The sequence below is a fragment of the Aspergillus costaricaensis genome (assembly GCF_003184835.1).
Source record: "Aspergillus costaricaensis CBS 115574 unplaced genomic scaffold BO79scaffold_20, whole genome shotgun sequence".
Taxonomy (NCBI): Eukaryota; Fungi; Ascomycota; class Eurotiomycetes; order Eurotiales; family Aspergillaceae; genus Aspergillus; species Aspergillus costaricensis.
Genome location: NW_020291820.1, coordinates 565888 through 585151, shown reverse-complemented (window position 1 = coordinate 585151; position 19264 = coordinate 565888). Strand labels below are relative to the sequence as shown.

General features: G+C 51.0%; 6 protein-coding genes and 1 non-coding gene across 7 annotated transcripts; 5 read left to right on the top strand and 2 right to left on the bottom strand.

Moving 5' to 3' along the window:
- Positions 1-93: 93 nt before the first annotated feature.
- BO79DRAFT_197147 (uncharacterized protein) lies at positions 94-1999 on the bottom strand. Its single transcript, XM_025681243.1, has 2 exons — positions 1678-1999; positions 94-1288 (listed from the first exon to the last, which is right to left on the bottom strand). The coding sequence occupies exons 1-2, from the start codon at positions 1916-1918 to the stop codon at positions 582-584; spliced, it is 948 nt and encodes a 315-aa protein (XP_025538521.1). The 5' UTR covers positions 1919-1999; the 3' UTR covers positions 94-581.
- Positions 2000-4383: 2384 nt separating this feature from the next.
- Positions 4384-5610, top strand: BO79DRAFT_229594 (uncharacterized protein; the record flags this gene model as incomplete). Its single annotated transcript, XM_025684050.1, has 7 exons — positions 4384-4484; positions 4525-4546; positions 4660-4688; positions 4724-4912; positions 5086-5245; positions 5331-5358; positions 5498-5610. 7 exons carry the CDS (start codon positions 4384-4386, stop codon positions 5608-5610), a joined length of 642 nt encoding a protein of 213 aa, XP_025538520.1.
- A 1372-nt stretch (positions 5611-6982) lies between these two features.
- On the top strand, positions 6983-8681 carry BO79DRAFT_268905 (DUF2841 domain-containing protein; the record flags this gene model as incomplete). The annotated part of the gene is made up of 5 exons (XM_025687147.1): positions 6983-7175; positions 7234-7303; positions 7357-7706; positions 7741-7947; positions 7998-8681. The coding sequence occupies 5 exons, from the start codon at positions 6983-6985 to the stop codon at positions 8498-8500; spliced, it is 1323 nt and encodes a 440-aa protein (XP_025538519.1). The 3' UTR covers positions 8501-8681.
- A 1565-nt stretch (positions 8682-10246) lies between these two features.
- Positions 10247-10317, top strand: BO79DRAFT_t156. Its single transcript has one exon. It is a non-coding gene; the product is annotated as a tRNA-Gly (tRNA).
- Positions 10318-10618: 301 nt separating this feature from the next.
- Positions 10619-12665, bottom strand: BO79DRAFT_209713 (uncharacterized protein). Its single transcript, XM_025682651.1, has 7 exons — positions 12336-12665; positions 12173-12187; positions 11970-12080; positions 11884-11915; positions 11713-11830; positions 11454-11650; positions 10619-11395 (listed from the first exon to the last, which is right to left on the bottom strand). Exons 1-7 carry the CDS (start codon positions 12370-12372, stop codon positions 10928-10930), a joined length of 978 nt encoding a protein of 325 aa, XP_025538518.1. The 5' UTR covers positions 12373-12665; the 3' UTR covers positions 10619-10927.
- Positions 12666-13929: 1264 nt separating this feature from the next.
- Positions 13930-18196, top strand: BO79DRAFT_197141 (uncharacterized protein; the record flags this gene model as incomplete). The annotated part of the gene is made up of 4 exons (XM_025681242.1): positions 13930-14253; positions 14312-14402; positions 14460-17561; positions 17618-18196. Exons 1-4 carry the CDS (start codon positions 14075-14077, stop codon positions 18194-18196), a joined length of 3951 nt encoding a protein of 1316 aa, XP_025538517.1. The 5' UTR covers positions 13930-14074.
- Positions 18197-18301: 105 nt separating this feature from the next.
- On the top strand, positions 18302-19123 carry BO79DRAFT_29320 (uncharacterized protein). The gene has a single exon (XM_025689028.1). It carries the CDS (start codon positions 18407-18409, stop codon positions 18863-18865), a length of 459 nt encoding a protein of 152 aa, XP_025538516.1. The 5' UTR covers positions 18302-18406; the 3' UTR covers positions 18866-19123.
- Positions 19124-19264: the final 141 nt, after the last annotated feature.

Sequence of the window (19264 nt, the reverse complement as noted above, 5' to 3'; positions counted from 1 at the left end):
TTCAGGCCAGCAATTCATGCGATCCTACTCCATAAACAAGTTTTCTACAATAGCAATGCAGTACCGTGCAGTAAATATATATATCTCTATTATATACGGTTCTATGTCCCCAGACCCTATCGTACACTCGGACCTCCGCCTTCCATCGTTCGTAGCTACCATCCACTTCTGGTGCTAATGTTCACATGTTCGTCCCATTTGGTCGCCAACACTGTCTGTGTATCTTGCAACGCTTCACGACTCTAAATTAGAAGTACCCAGTATATCAAGTACCTCTTTCTTCAAAGAGAGAGCTGCCTTGAGATGGGCTGTGGACTTCATCTGATGGCTCATCATTGAGAGAAGAGTTTGTGGCGCAATATAGACGCGCACGATGCCCATTTGAAGGCTCTTCGGATCGTAACTCGAGGCTTGACTTGAGTGAAAAGCCGGTCAGGGCAGGGGCCTCGTGCAACCATGTGCGTATAGGCGGGATGCAGGAGCGACGGTCGATTGCTCTCTACCTTGAGCCAGTACGCTCAGCTCCCCATAGAGCTCGCACTACGCGCAACACATCATGTTTTGTTGTCGATATGACCTCTTCAAACAACGTGTTCAACGGCTGGGGAAGGACTAGGCCGGCCATTGCCATGCAATGATTGTGGACTCTGCTGGGGTGTCCCTATACCACCTTGCGCGGCCCGAGGGAAGAGCTCGTTGAGTTTGTTGTAAATCTCATTCATTGAAGGCATGTTTGGAGGCGGTGACATGATCGCCGGTGCGGCAGGAGGAACACCCCCTGATTTCTTAGCCCGGTCGGCAATGGTTGCAAGGTACCCTAAGTTGGCTTGTAACCGACGCATACATTCGAGATACTCTGCGCTTGGCCGCTGAGTGGGCTTATCCGAGGTCTGATCTGAACCAGGCGACGGGTTCGACTCTGACGTTCCTTGCGAAGGCGCACCAGCCTTGCCAGCCGCCTGAAGATTCATGACTTCCTGCAGCAACATCGAGTTTATGTCCAACAGCGTAGACACACGAGCCTTCTCGCGCGCGGTCGTCGCAGGTGACTGAGGAGCAGGTTGAGCGGAGCTCGACAATGGGTTCTGCTGGGGCGCTGCCCGTTGCTGTTGCTGTTGCGCAGGCATCATGTTAGTCGCCGGTACCGAAGCCATGTTGGGCGGAAAGGATTGCGCTGTAGTTGCGGGAAGAGTCGATGTCGCAGTCGCCTGGGGAGGGAGATACTGGCTCATAGACGTTGCTGGCACAGGTGGCTGGGCAAATGGTGCAGAGTAGTTGGCGTGGGGTCCTACTAGTCCATCCGGATGGTTAGCGGCTAGTCCTTGCGGCCAACGTCGCCTGCGCACTTTGGCCAGGAGGAAAAGGAAACAACGAACAACAACACATGAAGGAAGAGGACGACGGGCAAGCGTAGCGCAATAGTGGATACGCGTCAGGCCATTAGCACACACACGTACTTGAACTACTAGACCAGGCAAGGTCCAGTAGATTCAGTATGGGAAAAAGAACCCGGCGCCATGGAGCAGCCGTGTGTAGATCAAAGGGGCAAAGGTGGGGAAGCGATGACAGGCCTCAGGGAGATCAAAGAAATACATTAAGTAGCGAAACAGTAGCGACAGAGAAAAAGAGCTTGGAGATAACAGGCCAAGGGGAGTTAAAGGAAAGATCCCGACGTACCGGATGACTGCTGGGGGAACCCGGACGGCATCATTGCTCCACTAGGACCGGCTTGCATGGGCACGGCACCGAAAGGAGTATGCTGGTGTTGTTGCTGTGGAGGATGAGAGACAGCTTTGGATTGGGGAAACGGGGGAATGGCATTCGGATAGTAGGGGAACTGCTGTGGATTTTGGGGAGTGACAGGAAAACCCGCGGTCTGCTGCATCGCAGAAGGGAATCCGGGAACGTTGGGGTCCATGTCGGTCGATAAGAGCAGGAGGAAGGTCAATCAATGGTTGGGCCAGGCCACAAGCTTTCTTCTCTTTTTTTTTTTTTTTCGTTATTTTTTAATTCTTCTTTCCTTTGTCCTCCTCTTCTAATTTTTTTTTTCTTCTCTCTTTTTTTTTTTCTTTTGGTATTAATGTTTCTGGTTAAATTAAAAACTTCCACGGATCAGGTCCGCAGCAGCGACAGTCAATGTCGGTCGCACACTCTGACTCGCCGGAATCCAGGGATGGGCGGGATGAGACACTAAGCCAATTCCTCTAACGACTTAGTGTCCTGGCGATTGCGCTGCTTAATTCCGTAGAATATTCTTTTCTGGAACGATCCACGACGAGATAGAAAAGGGTAATATGAAAGGGCCAAAATAATAAAAATTAAACTGGAAACAGAGGGGCGGTGATTGGCCGATGGGGACACGACAGCCAGAAGAGACTCAAGAAGGGGGGTGTGGGATAATAGAAGGGCCGGCAGATGGGAAGGACAGACCCTGAAAGCAACAACTTAGTCAGGGTGGGTTAGTGTAACCTCTGGCAAAAGTAAATCCGTTAGTCACAAGTCAGAATCCTCAGTTGTGACCGCAGTTGTCGAGTCAAGTCAAGTCAAGTCAAGTGAGCGGACGGAAAGGAAGGAAAGAGATTTGCTGGCCCGTCGAGTTGCGATCAGCCTTGGGGCGGACGGACTAATGCACTGGATGGGATTCGTCCGGGCGGTGGAGTGGAGGAGAGAGTGTGTGTGTGAGAGAGAGAGAACACAGGGGACGGATGGGGGGAGAATGTACGTACTCCGGTAGTACTTACTTAGTAGATACCGTAGTAGAAAGTCAATGAAAGGCACCCAGTGCGGTCAGAGATTGACAATGGATAGGTGGATCGTGATGCAGGACAGCCTGATTCAGAGAGGATTTGATGAAAAGAATCAAACGCAATTTCTCCCCGAGTATGAGGTGACTCGAGAGGAGGAAGAAAAGAGGAAAGGGGAAAAGGAAGAGGTGGCCGCAAGTCCAAATATCGTGGTTGTCGTAATCATACGTGTATATAACATGTAATGTATTGTTTAACTTCTTGATTTATAGTATCTTTAGTGCATATGACTATATTCTCGGCAGAAAATTACGTATTGTTACATACTCACTATTAAGGTAACATACCACAACACCCCAGTATACGCCAGGTACCTGAGGCATCCTCCATCTATAGCAGGTAGACTTCCAGCTTTCAACTTGACTGAGCTTACTTCCATCACCCGCTCACTCTTCTCTCCGAACAATATAAAGGACCTCTCTTCAGTTGACTGGCTTGTTTCGATAGCACGACGAAGATGTGAACATGCTTGCATTACATTAATACTCTCACCTTCCCCAACATCGATCGGCCATTGGCCTCGATCGAGGTTTCCCAAGCTCTTCATGCATGAACCGTCCTAAGTTGGTAGATCCAGCTACTTAAGAGACTGTCTCAGCTTATAGCCTATCAAAGCAGTCAATACACGGCATCCATACCGCTACATTCGCTCTGGGATGACCTCTCAAAGCGATACCTTCCCGGCAGCAACCCGAACTCAACAAATGTACGACGAACCCAGGACGAACTATGCGACATCCGACAGGCACCCCCGAGTGGATCTCCTTCACAGAACTGGCAACTTTCTAGAAACGCGGGCGTCGTCATGACTGGGCAACCTCCAGCTATCTACTAAACATGGAAAATCCACCTCCTATCGTCTGCGAGGCCTTGTCCTGCCACATCGGGGAATTCTTCCCTATCGGGCATGTCCAGTTCAACTTGACCCATCACTTGAATCACAAATTAGAAGCTCGTTCTCTCCATACCTACTCACCAACACCACCATTCAGTACGTAGTAGTCCTCATATACGAATAACAATCCGCGGGTACTTCTTCCGCTTCGTGCCATTATGTCGGCAAGTACATATGACAGCATCCATGCCGTGGCGTGGCGTGGCGTATTACCTCAATGCAATTAAGATGAGCTGCAAACATTATTGACCAGGGTAAGTAAGCTTATTGACTTTCAGCTTCCTCTTTATCCTGATAAGTTGATGCACGGAATTGATATACCTCCAGGACTCGGAAGGTTCGATAGCCAAGCTGTCATAGATTATAGCACCAACCTAGCAGAAGCACAGACTTGACCGACATGGCCCGAACCTTCAGCATCTTTGGGGATGGAGCGCACACTATGAATCATGTGAACAATCAGGCAGCCTGCCTGTCAGTTGACTGGCAGCTTACTATCTGTCGATGATCTACCCTCTGGCGCAGCCATCGCCAACAATAGTTTTGGATGAAGGCTCCGTCCCACCTGCAGCAAAGTTTTCCTCGTCGAACCGATGTTATTTATTTATAAACCATGACAAAAGGGAACCTCGGCCGTACTCAGTAGGTTAATAAATTGCTCGTTACTTCCGGAAGCTCTCCGGTATGCATGTCGGGCGTTCAGCCACCGTGACAGGTCACCGTATCATATGCAATATGCACTTCTCTGCAGTCTCGCCGGCCGACACATCATACATCGAACAGATGTACGTCCACCTCCCAACGACACCTGGAACAGGCGGATAGGGCCGTACTACTTCATCAACGGGTTTGGGATTTTCTAAACAGGTGCTTATCTTGAATAGCCCTCTGTGACATTCGTTTGCAGGCCAGGCATGCCGCGGTGGTTTCCTCGGTTCTGGCGGGATTATCGCGAATTAGGTGCTCCCAGTACGCTTAGGCATCCTCCTGTTCGCCGATGGTTGCTTCTGACCACACACACAAGTGGGTTCTTTGGCCGCGATCTGTCACAACCTTGTCTCGGCAGAGGCGGGGCTCCCATCCGTCGCGTCAGGATCGGTTCAGCCATCGTTCGATCAGACATGATCCGAAGGCAAAAGGGCCAATGGCCTTGGTGGGCCTGCGGCAACCGTCTCCGTAACGTCCCCATAAGGGTCCAGCTACGGAGTACCGTGTGAGTGTTTAGTTCTTTTTTGTTGAAGATTTATTTCTCTTTTCCTTTTTCTTTATATCTTTCTTTTTCTTTTTTTCTTTTTTCTGCTGAAAATCATTCGATTCTTTCTAGATTGTTTCCATCTGCACTCTTTTCCAAGGAATCCAGGGTAATGCTGTAATTTTACCCTCCAGGTATTCGGGACACTGGCTTGGGCATCCCAACAGCAAGCTCATTATAGCCACGAAGTACCGCAATGTGGCAAGGCTGCCTTTTGATCTAGGCTCGACCAAGTCACTACCTGACATCTGCCATGTGGGTAGCAGGAACGATGGCCAGCAATGGCGTTGTGTTGTCCGGATATCCAAATGGAGAAAAAAAACAAACATCGAATATGATGCGGTACAACAGTGATAGTCGCCGCTATGGGTCACGGCAGCCTCGCAACTGTTTTCCGACCCCAGTATGTAATAGGTATCGCATAATTTCCTGTCTGGACTGGCACCTCTGTCAATGCTAGGTCAACTCATGATCCTCGACTCCATCCGTATACACATCGGGAAACCCGCATTGGGAATCTTTTGACAAATGGGTGAACACCGGAAGTGAGAGGTGCCGTCGCATGTCCGGTGCATCGCTTTGAGATATTCGGTGGTCCACGTAGAACGAACCGCCCTCCAGCCACTCCGGGCCTACGGTACTCGACCATCCGCTATTGACTTTTGCTAGTACCATGACAAATGCCCTCCTCGGGATAATCCGATATGGTGCCTGGCGTGTTGGCTACTATCTGGTGACAGCGTCTGCCCCGCCAGCCAGCCAGGTCGGATCTCAGAGCGAACCATGGATGGACAAACTGCACCTTTCTCTGTCTGACACCCGACGCATCAGGCAAGGGGAGGGTGTTTCGGTAGAATAAAACAATATCTGGAAGAGGCAATCACGTAGATAGGAGAAAATAAGACACGAAGTCTTCCATAACGGGAAAAGGTAGGCAGACGGAATGGCACATCCGCATGCTATCGAACGAGATAGAGTATGTATTGCAGCCTCCATTAATGCGCCAGCGGACCTATTGGACTCTCAGCTCGAGGCGATCTTGCTAATCTTGCTAGCAGGTGGCATAACCTGCTACGGCACGACTGTCTGAAATGGTAGTGTCCATGCTACTCCGTACACAACACAGATTCATCCACAAGGCGTATTCCATAGCAACCAAACGAACTCCAGCTTGGGGAAATGGGACTATGATCTCGAGATATGACCAACCGGGGGTGGCGAAACAATCTCTTGAAAGATCCACTCTGATAGCTAGCCACTTTCTCTATTCCAAGACTGCCAGCAGGACCGGACTTCATCATGACCCTCTCTCTCGAGCTCTGTGATTGGAAGCAACGACGCAGCATAGCATTAGTTCCTACGCCCAAATGCATGCGAGCGGATAAGGACCCGTCGGCTGCTGTGCCACATAGGGCCACGCACATTAGTGACATAGCTTGGGCCGATCCATTGATCTGGTTGCGACGGTCCATCATTACGGTGTACTGGAAGTACTATAGCCTAGTCTGAACTTGAGTTGCTTTTTCCTTCCTTTTCGGACGCGGTCCTGGAGGCGAGCCAACGGTTTAATAATTTCTAATAGAGACAGGAAATATATTCGCGCACGCATATAAGATTGCATGAGGGGCGTCGCGGATCCGGAAACGAAACGAAGCTGAAGCCCAGGTTGAGGACGATCCGGTAAGCTTAACACGGCGAGTGGATCTATTGGCCACTCCCCCCATTCTCTTTGCAATATTGCTGGTCTTTGCCTCTTGCCTCAGTCCTGTTCTTTTAAAAATGCTCCTTCTCGTGCCTTGCTTCTGAGTCTCACTTCTTTCAACTGTACACGCTTCTTCTCTGTCTCCTGCGCGACTGCGACCAGAAGCCTGATCGAACTCTTACAGGTCATCCCACTGAAAAGTATACCTTGATCCCTTGAGAGTCATCACATTCAAATCTCTTGTTTTCTGCTTCCATGGTATGATTGATGGCTGTGGCGATTGTTATGGCAACGCAAGCTGACCGTGCCAGTCTCACACTCCCGTGTCCATGGATGCGCCATTAGACGGGCTGGCTTGTATGCACTTCGCCCTCATCTACATAGACGACAATGGCAAATTACGTTTCGAGGCCTCGCAATCCATCGCGAATAACTGCCAGACGATCCTCTCTCCCAGCGTGACGGAAAACTTTCTGCGTGCGGTGGCACTGTCGGGCAAAGGTGATCCATCCAAAATGCTCGGTAGGGTTCCTTGTCGACGTCTCGCACGGATACCTTGTTGACACCAACACAACAACAGAAGACATCAGAGGCAGAAGCCCACTCTCCCCAGAATCTCCCAGCGCCAGCGATCTATCAGCTAAACAAATGTACTTGCGCCCTTTCTCAATCTCAATGCGACCCAACCACTGATCATCTTCAGGTTCCACTCCACCACAGAACCTCCTCAGTCTAAAAGGAAGCGGGTATCCCATGAATGCCTCGTTCCCATGAGCATCACCTGTCACCAGAAGTCCATGCTGCCCGTGCGCAACACCGGCCTTCTGCGCAGATACTACGAGAAGGCTTTTGACAGCCTGCAGCAGATCAACTGTCGCATCCTTGCCAAAGCATACATCAAGCTCGTGGAGCCCCGGAAACAAGTCAACTATCCATACAATGGACGCAAGATCATATCCGGATCATCGCAGCAATTTGACCCTGAACTGACCAAGCCAGCCTGGTGGCCAGCGGGTGTCACTCACCGCGAACCGGATCACCTTCTGAAAGCGGGTGCGTATTTCCATCGATCTGCTTCGTCCATCAGTCGCGCTAACGTTGGATGTAGAGCGTATCCGCCTGCTTGTTCATATTCTCTGCGAGCTGCGTGAAAGTCACGCTATCTGCGTGGAGAAATTGAAGGAAGCCGACCAGTCTGTGCGGCGCCAAATCGCTCCCGTCGAACGTATCCCCGTGCTCGATGAGATCTACCACGTACGAGAGGAGGAAGAACGATACCTAGACGGTCGAACAGGTAAGCGCCTTCCATCCACTATTGGGTCTTTGGACATGTCTCATACTTAGCAACTGCAGATGGCTCCGCCGTGATTTGCGTTTCCCGCGTCCACCTCCCCGAGCTCACCGACTCCCAAACTCTGGGCTCACCCACCCAGACCCTCAAAGAAAGCAATCCCGTCTATAGGAAGGAAATTCCTGATCTCGAATCACACACATCCGTCTTCCCGTCCACCGCCACCACATCCCCGCTCACGTCAAAGCCACCCACATCGAAGGCGTCAGACCCCTGCAAGCCTCCTATCCCTACAGCATGGGATACCGACGCATCGGCCTCGTTCGCGCCGCTCAAGCGTCACCGCGAGGGCGACTATCCTCTTGACCTCACCGGGGGAGCCATGTTTCACCAGGAGCCGGCAGCGGCAGCGGCAGCAGCCGCGACAACAACCTTGGACGCCAATCCTTATTCAATGAAGTATTACCCACACAGCCAAGCACAGCAGTCCTTACCTGTTATGGGGCTTTCCGGAGATCTTGGGAGCTGCACACATCCATACTACTTTAATTATTAGACTTCTCTTCCCTTTGTTATGGGTTTTCCTTGTTTCCTTTGTTTCTCGGGTCCGGTTGGGGTTTTAGCAGGGCGTGATGACGGTCGTGTCTTCCTCTTTCTTTCTTTCTTTCTTTCCTTGTTTCTTTTGTCCTCGTCATTCATGTAATGCGGTTATTGGGAGGAACGGCCTAAAAGAAGGGACATACTCATATACCATAATACTTACTTAATATTTTCACCAGTGCGGCGAGAGCACCATCAACCCCAGGATACATGTTCTGTCTTCCCTTCTTCATCTTTTTTCGGTTGCGATGTTTTCAGGTACATATATAATGAGGGGAACGGAGAGCAGAAAGTGGAAGACTTGAAACGAAAAGTTGGTGTACATAACGATATACAGAAGAACTAATCGAACCAGCCCGCAGAAGGGAGAATCCTGAATCTGAAGACAGCTCAGTAGTATAGACAATGACCATGAGCTTGATCCCAGTATGTGAAAAGAAGAGGAAGCATACCCACCTCTTATACCAACTCGACCTCGAGAGAAAGAATAAAAAGAAGGCACCGAGTTACCAAGCCTGCCAACTCTCTTTAACCTTCAGATCTTGTTTCGAAAAAGCAAGGGATGCCTTGCAGTGTTCTTCCGTGTGCTTTGGCCTTCATTCAGATCTTGGTAGATCTTACACCTGCCTTGCTCCAGAATCTGTTCCAACTGACACTTGCAAGGCACAAACCCCTCCAGTTCCCCGTTTCATGGAGGGTGGAAACAAGTTTGGTTTGGTTTGGTTTGTTGTCGCGGGGTAAGAAGATGCTCTTACTCCGTGGTACTCTTCCCTACTGTAAATACATTATACACTATGGTGATAAACAGAGAGATAGATGGATAAGTAGATAATAGAAAGATGTCGTGCATTGGCCTCTTCTCCTTCCATTCTCAGGCAATGGTAACTGCCTGATTGCGTGTACATCTATCCATCCATCCATCCCTAGATATGCTTTCAGTTGAACGCCGTTCAATTATTTATTGATCCGGTATATTGATTACTTGGCTGTCATGTTCAGTGTTCTTGGCTGAAGCTTTTTCAGCTAAGCCATGTTGCTTCTTTTTCTGGGGTTCAGATCATTGATTTTGCGGGGTTTGAATCGTTCTTGGCTAAGTACATCCACCTGGTTTTACTGATGTCACTCGAAATACTAGTACTATTTGGTGTAAGTTATTGTTTCCTACTTACTTACTTACCTTTGGGGTGATTCAACTAACCCTTCTTTTCTTTCTTTCCCTTTTCATCTAGTACCTATTGTCTCTACTTTGAGTGACATAACTAGGTAAATAGTAGAAACAGTCATGAGTGTGGCGTAACCGTGTATGCACAATCATATTATATTGACGGTTAAAATTTGCATTGAAGTTTGCTGATTCATGTCCTGCATGCAATCCATCATGTCTGTGTAGTTGCCTTGTGACAAATATAAATATATGTCGGGGTGCGGGGAGCATAACTAACCTAGATTACTTGGCTTCTTTGCCTAATTGCTGCTTTTAGTAGGGGTTGACTAAGAGTATTGTATATATACTTGGCATGTATATATACAAAAGTATATCATTGAAGATGGAGTAAAAGATCGAATAGAAGGTTTCAGGGGTACTAAGTAGGTAATTGTTGACATTCGGGATTTGAACCAGGTGCACGGATACTGGGTGCGTGTTTCGCTTGATGTGCTACTAGGCTATAGTATAGTATAAGAACTATTCTTCCATCAACTAGCATCATTGGTCTAGTGGTAGAATTCATCGTTGCCATCGATGAGGCCCGTGTTCGATTCACGGATGATGCACAGCAACTTCTTTTTTGGGTTTTTGGTTTAGCTGCTATACTAGTACTAGTGGTAGTCTTTTTGGTTCCCGTTGCCGCTCCCGCTCAGGCTAGTTTAGGTAGGCCCCATAGGTCTGTCGTTATGGGTATATAAGTATCGTAGGGCTGCACGAATTACTATGCAAACATTACTTGTTGTCATATGGACTTGAACGACATCATAATGGTCATGCGTTGGGATCTTATACCATGTACCCATTGCGCAATATATATTGACTCGAAACGCTCGGCTGTATCAACATACTCCCGACTGGCTTGCCTACGTCACTCCTCCGTAGTACAGACACTAAATCCGAGGTAAAGTTTAATCGGACAGAAAATCAAGTCATACGCTGATTACATTCGACAAGTTGCAGCATAATTCGCAGCCAGCAGAGAAACATACAATTATCGTCCGCAAACCCTCCAAACGCATCATCCTGGTTAGTCATCATACACCCAACCAATCCATCCTACTTGGATGTCACTGCTACCAATTCTTATCACCCCTGCACCTACCCCGCAATTCCCACAAGTCCATCATCCGAGTAATCCCGACCAATAGCCGATCCTGTATGAAAGGCCTCGGTTCCCTAAGCTGCCAGAAGAGGCTCCGACTTCACCTGCTCAGCAGGCTGTTCGATCGTCTCCACAACGGGCTCCTGGGCGGCCACGGGCTCCTCCTTGGGTGCCTCCGGGAAGTCAGTCGTCTTGATCTCGGGCTCGGCTTCAGGCTCCTTCTTGATAACGGGGGCGGGTGCCCGAGCCATCTCGGGGGTCGCAGAGCGACGCATGTATCCTTGGGCCTTGGCGCTGTAGTCACCAACATACTGCCTCACAACACCCGTGGCATGGGCAGTGCGCTCCTCAGCAAGATCCTTCAGCTGGTGGGCCTGGCTGTTGACAACTTCCTGCGCGTGCTCAATGTGGGCGTCGATGACTTCACGGTTGTTGATGTAGACCAAGGGTCCCATGTAGGCGATGGTGACCGCAATCAAAGACAGTCCCCAGAAAGGAAGGAACTTGATCAACCAGTAGGCGGTGAAAGCGGCAAAGAAAGACTGCACATTGTTTTAGTATTGGCCCGAGTCGCCAGTAACTGGTGTTTCTTAGACGTACTGCAATGGTGTGGACAATGTTCTCGGCGAACAGAACACGCTGGAACTCAATGAGGACAAAGTCGATGAGCTGCTCAAGGTCCTCCAACACAGCCTCGATAGTCTCCTTGGGCACGGTGTAGTACTTGCGAGGCCGGAATGAGCTCACGACACTCTGTGACAGAGCAAGTCTGCCACCGACCTCGACAATAGCGGTGACTAGTACAATCGGCGATCAGCATATGTTGTTGTTCCTGTGCGGGACCCGCGTTTAGACCTACATCCCAGAACCACATAGATGAATTTAAAGAACCAACGGAGGAGAGGAAGGTAACGGGCGGCAAAGATGAATGTGACGACACTCGCGAAGGAGATGGCGGTAGCTCGGGGTTGCTCCCACTATAAGAATCAGTTAGACGGTGACGCGCCTGGCGGCATCCAGGATCACAAACGCTCAAAAGGCTGTACAGTAGCGAGTGGTAGTCTGGATAGGGTTAGTATAGAGAGCGCCTGCAAGCTGATCTGTGTCATAACGTACAGGTCAAGGGTTGACCGGTCGCAGTGGTAGATGAAGGGCTAGTGTTCCTCAGATCGCGGAATTCTTGACCAGTGCGGGACGCCTCGGACTTGATGTTCTCGGCAATGGGGCCTAAATCGAGTGTATGTCAGATCAATTGGTCATGAAGTCACCAATTTCGAGCGGTAAACACGAAGCAGGTGTGTCTGGAGCCAGCTATTTACCCTTTGCGAGTGCGCCTAAGCGAGGGAGTAACGGTCAGTTCGTGTAACCTACACTGGGAGCATGTGCGTGGGAGATTCGGAACTGCGATCAGAGACTAAATCAGCTTCAATGCGTCCTCACAAAACAGCATAACACGAAAACCGGCGACTGCTCGTACCTTACTGTGGCCATTTGTGTCGGGATAGCTCACGTCAGCCATGGTGGAAAGTCGTGTGTGCGTTTCGGAAGGTCTGGAGGATTTTCGGGAGGAAAAGATAAGGAGGAAAGTGCCGGGGACTAGAGAGCGGGTTCAGGGGAAGTTTCAAGGCGGGTTGAAATTAAATAATACAAGGGAAGACGAAGAGAACGACCGAGGCAAGAAGGAAAGGAAAAGGGAAGATTAAGAGAGTTGGCGACGGAGGGGTGAGAATGGGCGGGAGGATAAGGAGAGAGAGAGAGGGAGAGAGAAAGAGGAGAGGAGAGGAGCGGGTGATGCAATGATCGTGTGCTGAGTTGCTTGCTTGCTTTGCTTTGCTTTGCTTTGCTTTGCTTGGTTTTTGGCCTTTTTCTCGCGCCTTCCAACTCAAGCGGAAAGGGCCCGCATGTGACGATGGACCCGGTGTTTCGGACTATCTTTTAGTTAGTCTGGCCAGCCGTTAACTAACTAAACTAACTACAAGGTACTGTCTTGTCTACAGGTTAGTGATCTATCTAGTCTAGCTAATGAGCTACTGGATATTAATGATCAGTTTCTCATCCCTCTTTCAAGACGGTGTGGGCGTAATGCAAGGGGTTCCGATACACGAGTCTACCTGAAGTAAGTAGGTGTTGGCTCCATGGTTGACTATCCTACTTACGATCTACTCGAACCATTCCATCACCCATCCAGCTATGTATGGCCTTTTGGTACTCCTCCCTCATCCGGGATCCTCTGCCTTTTCCACTGCAGAAAACCTGCAAAGTTTCCAATTCAGTCGATGCTTGAGTAACGCCCCGGACTTTCCCATCGGGTTTTTCCAGCGAAGCGAGCTTCTGGCTATTTGCTGTTCTGTTACCGAGTTCAAGAACGGATTAACGAACTCTCTGTACGGCTACCCTTTGCACTCTGAGATGATGTCATGACCGGGTCATAAAGTGGTCAACGTTGGATAATGGTTCCAAAGACCGATGGAAAAGAACGCCATCTCTCCTCTTTATCGCGGCACATTGACTGGTACCTCCGTCACCTCTCGATTGTGAAACTGCCCGGTCCGGTATGGTACATATTGGAGGCTGGTGGATAGTCTAGATCTGTGCACTGTGCACAGGGACAGCTGGCGGTGCAGTGATCCTCATGTGAGTCCCATGAGCACAGCAAGGGACCATCACTTGTTACATGAAGAAACACTCCGCCCACGTCAGTTCCTGGTCTTAGGACAGCTCTCGAATGAGCGGTACCAACATGGTTCAATAGGGCGGGACTAGCGATGCTTATCGAAAGGGGAGTGGAAAAATAGATAGATACACCGTAGAATCAAGCCAGAAAAGTCAAAAAGGCCAGAGAAACGCCTCAGGGGGTTATTTGCAGCTACTCCGCATTGCACCTTCCATGAGCGATGATTGTTGTCTGGTGTATGATTGACTTCCTCTCCTGCCTAAACCAGGACGTGGATGCCTTCGATATCAGGCACTAAGTATGATGCACCGTCACGTGCCATGGCGGGACTCACGCGTTTGCCGATGTTTTGATGCTCGACTCCCGACGACAGGCCATTTCAGCTCACCAATCGACCGTCAACTCTTATCGCCTTGCCACCACTATTCGATGTCCCCATCGTTGTCTCTCGCTATATTTTAGACCGGGCTCCCGTGCCCTTCGATCATTCACGCCCCTTTCATAGTACTCAGTCAACCCGCTGTGCGATCGCTTTGTTTACGTCGCCATGGCCGCGGCAGGCGCGAGGGCGCAGAAGCCTGTAGGCTCTGCAGCGTGGATCTCAACCGAAAAGGAAAATTTTATGCAGCTGGTGGATCAGGAAATGGAGGAGATTGAATACCCAGTGCGCCATGAGATGGATTGGCTGAATGAACATATGGCCGAGGTTTTCTCCAACAACCAATCGTGGGTCGCGCCAGTCTACAGGCTTGACGCATAGTTGTTGACGCTTACTGTTGTATAGCAATTTCGCAGATGTCTTCAAAACCCCGGGAAAGCTACGAGGTAAAACGCCTCGTACAGTGCGGAAGCGGGATGCGAACGAATCTCGAGTGGTGCGTTATACCAGCTACTTTCTGCGCACCTGATATCTGCTAACGTACTGCTCCCAGCCCCTGAGCGAGATCTTCTCATCCGCAAACAACAACAGCAAGACGGAGAATAAATTCAGTGCTAGCCCGGCTGTTCAGCGCTCACCAACCAAGCCCGTCACTGCGGCTGCAGGCCCAGCTACTGCGACGGAAGCCAAGAAGACCACGGAGGACACATCACAACCCGAGTACCCAGATCTGACCCAGAACCTCAATTCCTTCCCGCAATACAACACGGACTCGGGCTATCACGGCATGCCGCAAGACGAGAGGGACGAAGAAGAGGAAGAAGATGATGTGGTCCTTACACAAGTGCAGCCCGAGTCGCAGTCCTCTACTCAGCCCATGGATCAAGAACCTGGTGCTGCCGAAGAGCAACTCCCCCAACTGCATGAAGAACGCCGTACTACAGGGGCGTCTTTCCACTCCGCTCGCGAGGATGTCCACCAACGCGAAGAAACAGTTGAGCCTGAGGTAACTGAATCATCGCCTAAGCGGAATGTTAGCACCAGTCCTCAGAAGCAAAAGTCACCGACGAAGGATACAGAGAACGTTGATGAAGCACAACCGCAACCTGAGGAGGAACCTGAAGACAAAATCATGTCAGACGTGGACTCGAAACAAGAGCCGGAACCGGGGCCTGCGCGTAAGGGCATTGTTGAGCTGGAACCTGAACATGCGCCGGAACCAGAGGCAAAGCCAAACGCTCAGGCCCATCAAGAACCCGAACCCGAAGAAGAACCCGAAGCTACGCCCAGACGCGAATCCCTGCCCACGGAGAAAGCCGCACCAAAGCCAGTTTCTAGTCCGCTTAAGGATACGAAATCGAGCCCGCCAACAAATGCAACTTCGCAACCCCGCGAACATCATCAGGACGACCAAGATGACGCAAATGACGACATGGCCCTCGATAGTCTCGATGAAATGGGCTCACCTTCGGAAGGATCTCCAGTACGCCCGCCGATTCGCAAGAGCAGTCTCACTTTTGCATCACTCCCAGCTCGCGAACCCCTGACGAAGAAGAGCCTGGGAGGCTCGAGAATTTCCCGCACTAGCCATCTCGACATTAACAAGCTTGGTAGCGCCGGTGGTTATCTGGGCAGACAGACCGGTGGGCATAGGACGACCCAGCATGTTGCGGAGGACAGCAATATCCATGGCGACAAGATGGATATCGATGACAAGAAAGATGTCACAGAGGAAGATAGAGATGCCGAGACTAGGGCCAGCAAGCTTCACAACAAGTCATCGACTCAACTCCTGCACGAGAAAATCAGCATGCTCGGCAAACTTCAGCCTTCTCGACCTACCAAGTCCATTCCTTCCGTCCCTGGCCTGTCGACTGCGCAGGTGACATACCCTGAACTTCCCACTGCCAAATCCGAAGCTAAGCAGGAGCCATCCGGCTTGAAGTCTCGCGAGACCCCGGCCCCTGACTCTGCCGCTGATGACGACTGGATCAAGCCACTGAATTCGCCATACCGGCCAGATATACGTGCTAGCCAGAAAGCTGATAGCTTGGGTAAACATTCCAGTGCTCGGATAGCCCGAGCTGCCGAGGAAGACCGCCCTTCCGTTGATAGGGAACGAGATGTCCATCCCCCGGAGGTGCCGAGAACTAGCTCTAAGCACGCCTCAGATGCAACTCGTGGAAAGTCATCAACGCCGTCCTACTCATCGCCACAGCGACCTGGCCATCAGAAGAGCGTGTCTGTAAATATCGATAACCAGATGTCGACAACTCCGGTTGGCTCACCGGCCGAGCGCTATGATGGTCCGATAAGTGCATCCAAATCACGGCTTCAGTCTATCGTGCAATCCGCTAAGGGCCTTTTCATGAATACTGGGGGGGTTACAGCTGCCGCCAGAGTCGAATCTGCTTCCCCGGACCAACCGAGATTGAGGCATACAGGACGATTGGACACAGATCGTAATAGGGAAAGCCAGCGGCCGCAGTCGACACAGCCTCCGAGCCCTCCACGCCAAGAAGGCCGCCGGACGCGCAGCTCCACCGAAAGAGAAGAGAAGCGCAGACAGAAGGAGCTTGAAGACCGCCAGAGGGAAGAGGAGCAGGCGGAGAGAGCTCGGCAATTGGAGAAACAGAGAGCCACGAAACTCAAGGCGCCACAGGAGAAGCCGGCCGCTGACCCTGAAGCTCGTGCGCCAACCACCGAGTCAGCTACCGTTTTGCCGACGCAAAAGACATCGCATCTACAGAAACCATCCAAGGAACCAGAGTCTAGCATCGAAGCCGGTCCCAAACTTGCCGCACCAAGTTCCGTCTCACAGCAGCAGTCATCAAAGCAAAATGAACGTCGCCCTCTCAAGCCGGCTCGTGAGGTCCAGAAACCGAAGCCTCAGCCCGTGTCAATTCGCGTAGGCAGCGCACTCTCCCGGCAAATGCCGCTAGCGTCGCAAGTGTCTTCCAACACGCGAGAGTCTAGCGTCCCTGCACCAACTCCAGCCTCGGCTTCCAAACCGTCGACTCTGAAGAAGAAGGCTAGCAATACCTCATTACACACAGCCTCTTCTAACAGCAGTTTCAAGAGCTCTATATCCAGTCAGTCGCAGAGAAAAGCCCAGCTTGCAAGTGAGAGGAAGAGAGAGCAAGAGGAGCGCGAAGCAAGACGCCGGGAGGAGCAGAGACGCGAATTGGAACGGAAGCGTGCAGCTCAGCAGCAAGAAGAAGCTCGCCGTCAGGAGATGCGCAGTCGGGCGGAGGCTGAGCGCCGGGAGCGACTTGCTGCCGAGGATCCAAAGAAGGCCGCCCACATGCAAGCCATTGAAAAACGCCGCTTGGAGAATCAGCGCAGACTAGAGCGACAGGGAAGCCAGCAGCCCGAGGCAAGCCAACGCAGCGAGCTTGGTGCAGCTAGACCAGCCTCACGACTGGGCTCGATTCAGCCGTTCAATCGGTCAATTAACCAGCCCCAACCCAACCCCGCTAAACCGCCCAAGAGAGGGCTTGATGACGAGGCCAACCACCGACCGACAGCACCGAAGTCTGCTACCATGCAGCCGTCGGGCGAGACCAAACGTAGGAGGACAGAGGATGAGCAAAGCCGCATGTCCTCTATGCGTCCGGCGATGGCCCCGCCGATTCGTCAATCCAACATTCGTAAGGTGAGTACAACGCTAGTTTTTGACATGTCTTTTAGCAGCGCTGACCGTGTAACGAGGAACCGACACAGCCGTCCATTTTTGGTCATACACAGCCTTCTGTTGCACATCAATCCGGCTCCTCAATCTTCAAGACGGGTCAGGCCCAGCGACCCGGGCATCCACTGGATATGGCCAAATACGCCAGTGGCAAGATCCCCTTTGCGGAACCCCCCAGCGTGCAGCCGGCTGCACACCGAACTCCTGCCGCCGCTAGTGCGTCTCAAAAGGCACCGGTCAAGGAGTCACCGAAGTATCCGAATGGTGAGAACATCAACCTTCCCGAGATTGCGACCGACAGTGAGGACGAGGACTCGGATGCGGAGATGCTTCCCGTGCCCAAGTGGGCCCAGCCCAAGGAACTGGAATCACTCCTGCGCCAGCAGGAAGGCATGGAGGTGGATTCTATTTTCGGCCCTATTGCTCCCTTCTCCCTGGAGGAGACATTCAAGTCGGACAAGAAGATCAAGAAGTTCCGTGAGCGTACGAGTAGCGCGAACTGGTCTGGCGCCGATGGGCTGACACAGGACGAGATCCGACGTGACCTTGCTGAGCGGCAGCGTCTGCGCCTCAACGGTGGTTGGTCCTTTAATGGATAAAGGGTGTTTTCATAATGTTTTCGGGTTAGGTGTTTGTCTATACTTTCATTGGGGGTTGGCCTACATGACTTATTTGGGATGCTTTTATGCGATTGAAGACGTTTCTGGCAGGACAAATTTCTGGGTGGGTGGCATAACAGGACCGGCGTTGAGCAGATTGCGTGTTTAATTACCTTCTAGCTATACTACCAGACACCACTTAATGCATGTATGCATTCCTTATTTTTTTATATTTCGCTTTCATGTTTATTCTTCCTCTCTTTGCCAAAGTACGTTCTTTTACGTCTGCGACCGGAAGATGCGGACGATGGTTCAGGAACCGCAGTGGCTAAAAGGCCAGACAAGCGTCTTGTCTGTCCTCCCCAGACTTCGAAAAAAGGCTCGAGTTCCAAGGAAGGTCGTATCACCCGGAGACGACACGACCATCGCCTTCCAGTTTCCAGGGAGGGATCACCATCCCAGCGGCGAGTCCTCGTCCACGACCGCTGCAGGTCAGATAACCTCCTGTTCCTCGATACTCGCCGGCCGCACAGAAGGCCGCGGCATCCTCGGATGCAACCCGACGACGGGTTTGCGGTTCTAGATCCAGGAATGTGGTACATAAAAAAGCGAGGTAGATGTGGGAAGAAAGAACTGGGATGTGGCAGCTTCTCAATGCTGATGAGCTGATTCAATGGTCACCAAATGGGTAGCTGAGAGGCTACTGGGATACATCGGACTGACTCCTACTACTAATTGCTGATATTTGGTATGTATGTCTCAGGCCTTGAGAAAGAGGGGTAGCTGCAGGATCAAAATTGCCTTTCCTCTGTACTCGCTTACTGTGCAGCTGTATGCATTTGTTTCTGCTTGAAAGTCACAGCCTTGTCGGAGGGATTTGTATGGCCCTTGCGGCTAATGACAAATAGGAGAAATACTTGTTCATCGTGCGTTTGTTGGCATGCAGTTATTGCTTTTTCGTCCTTTGGGGGCGCTGGGGAAAGGGAGGGGGTTCTGACTGGGACATTACTTCTTACTAGTTACAGATTATAAGCATGTCATGCGAGTTACTATCCCTGTTCAAGCTGT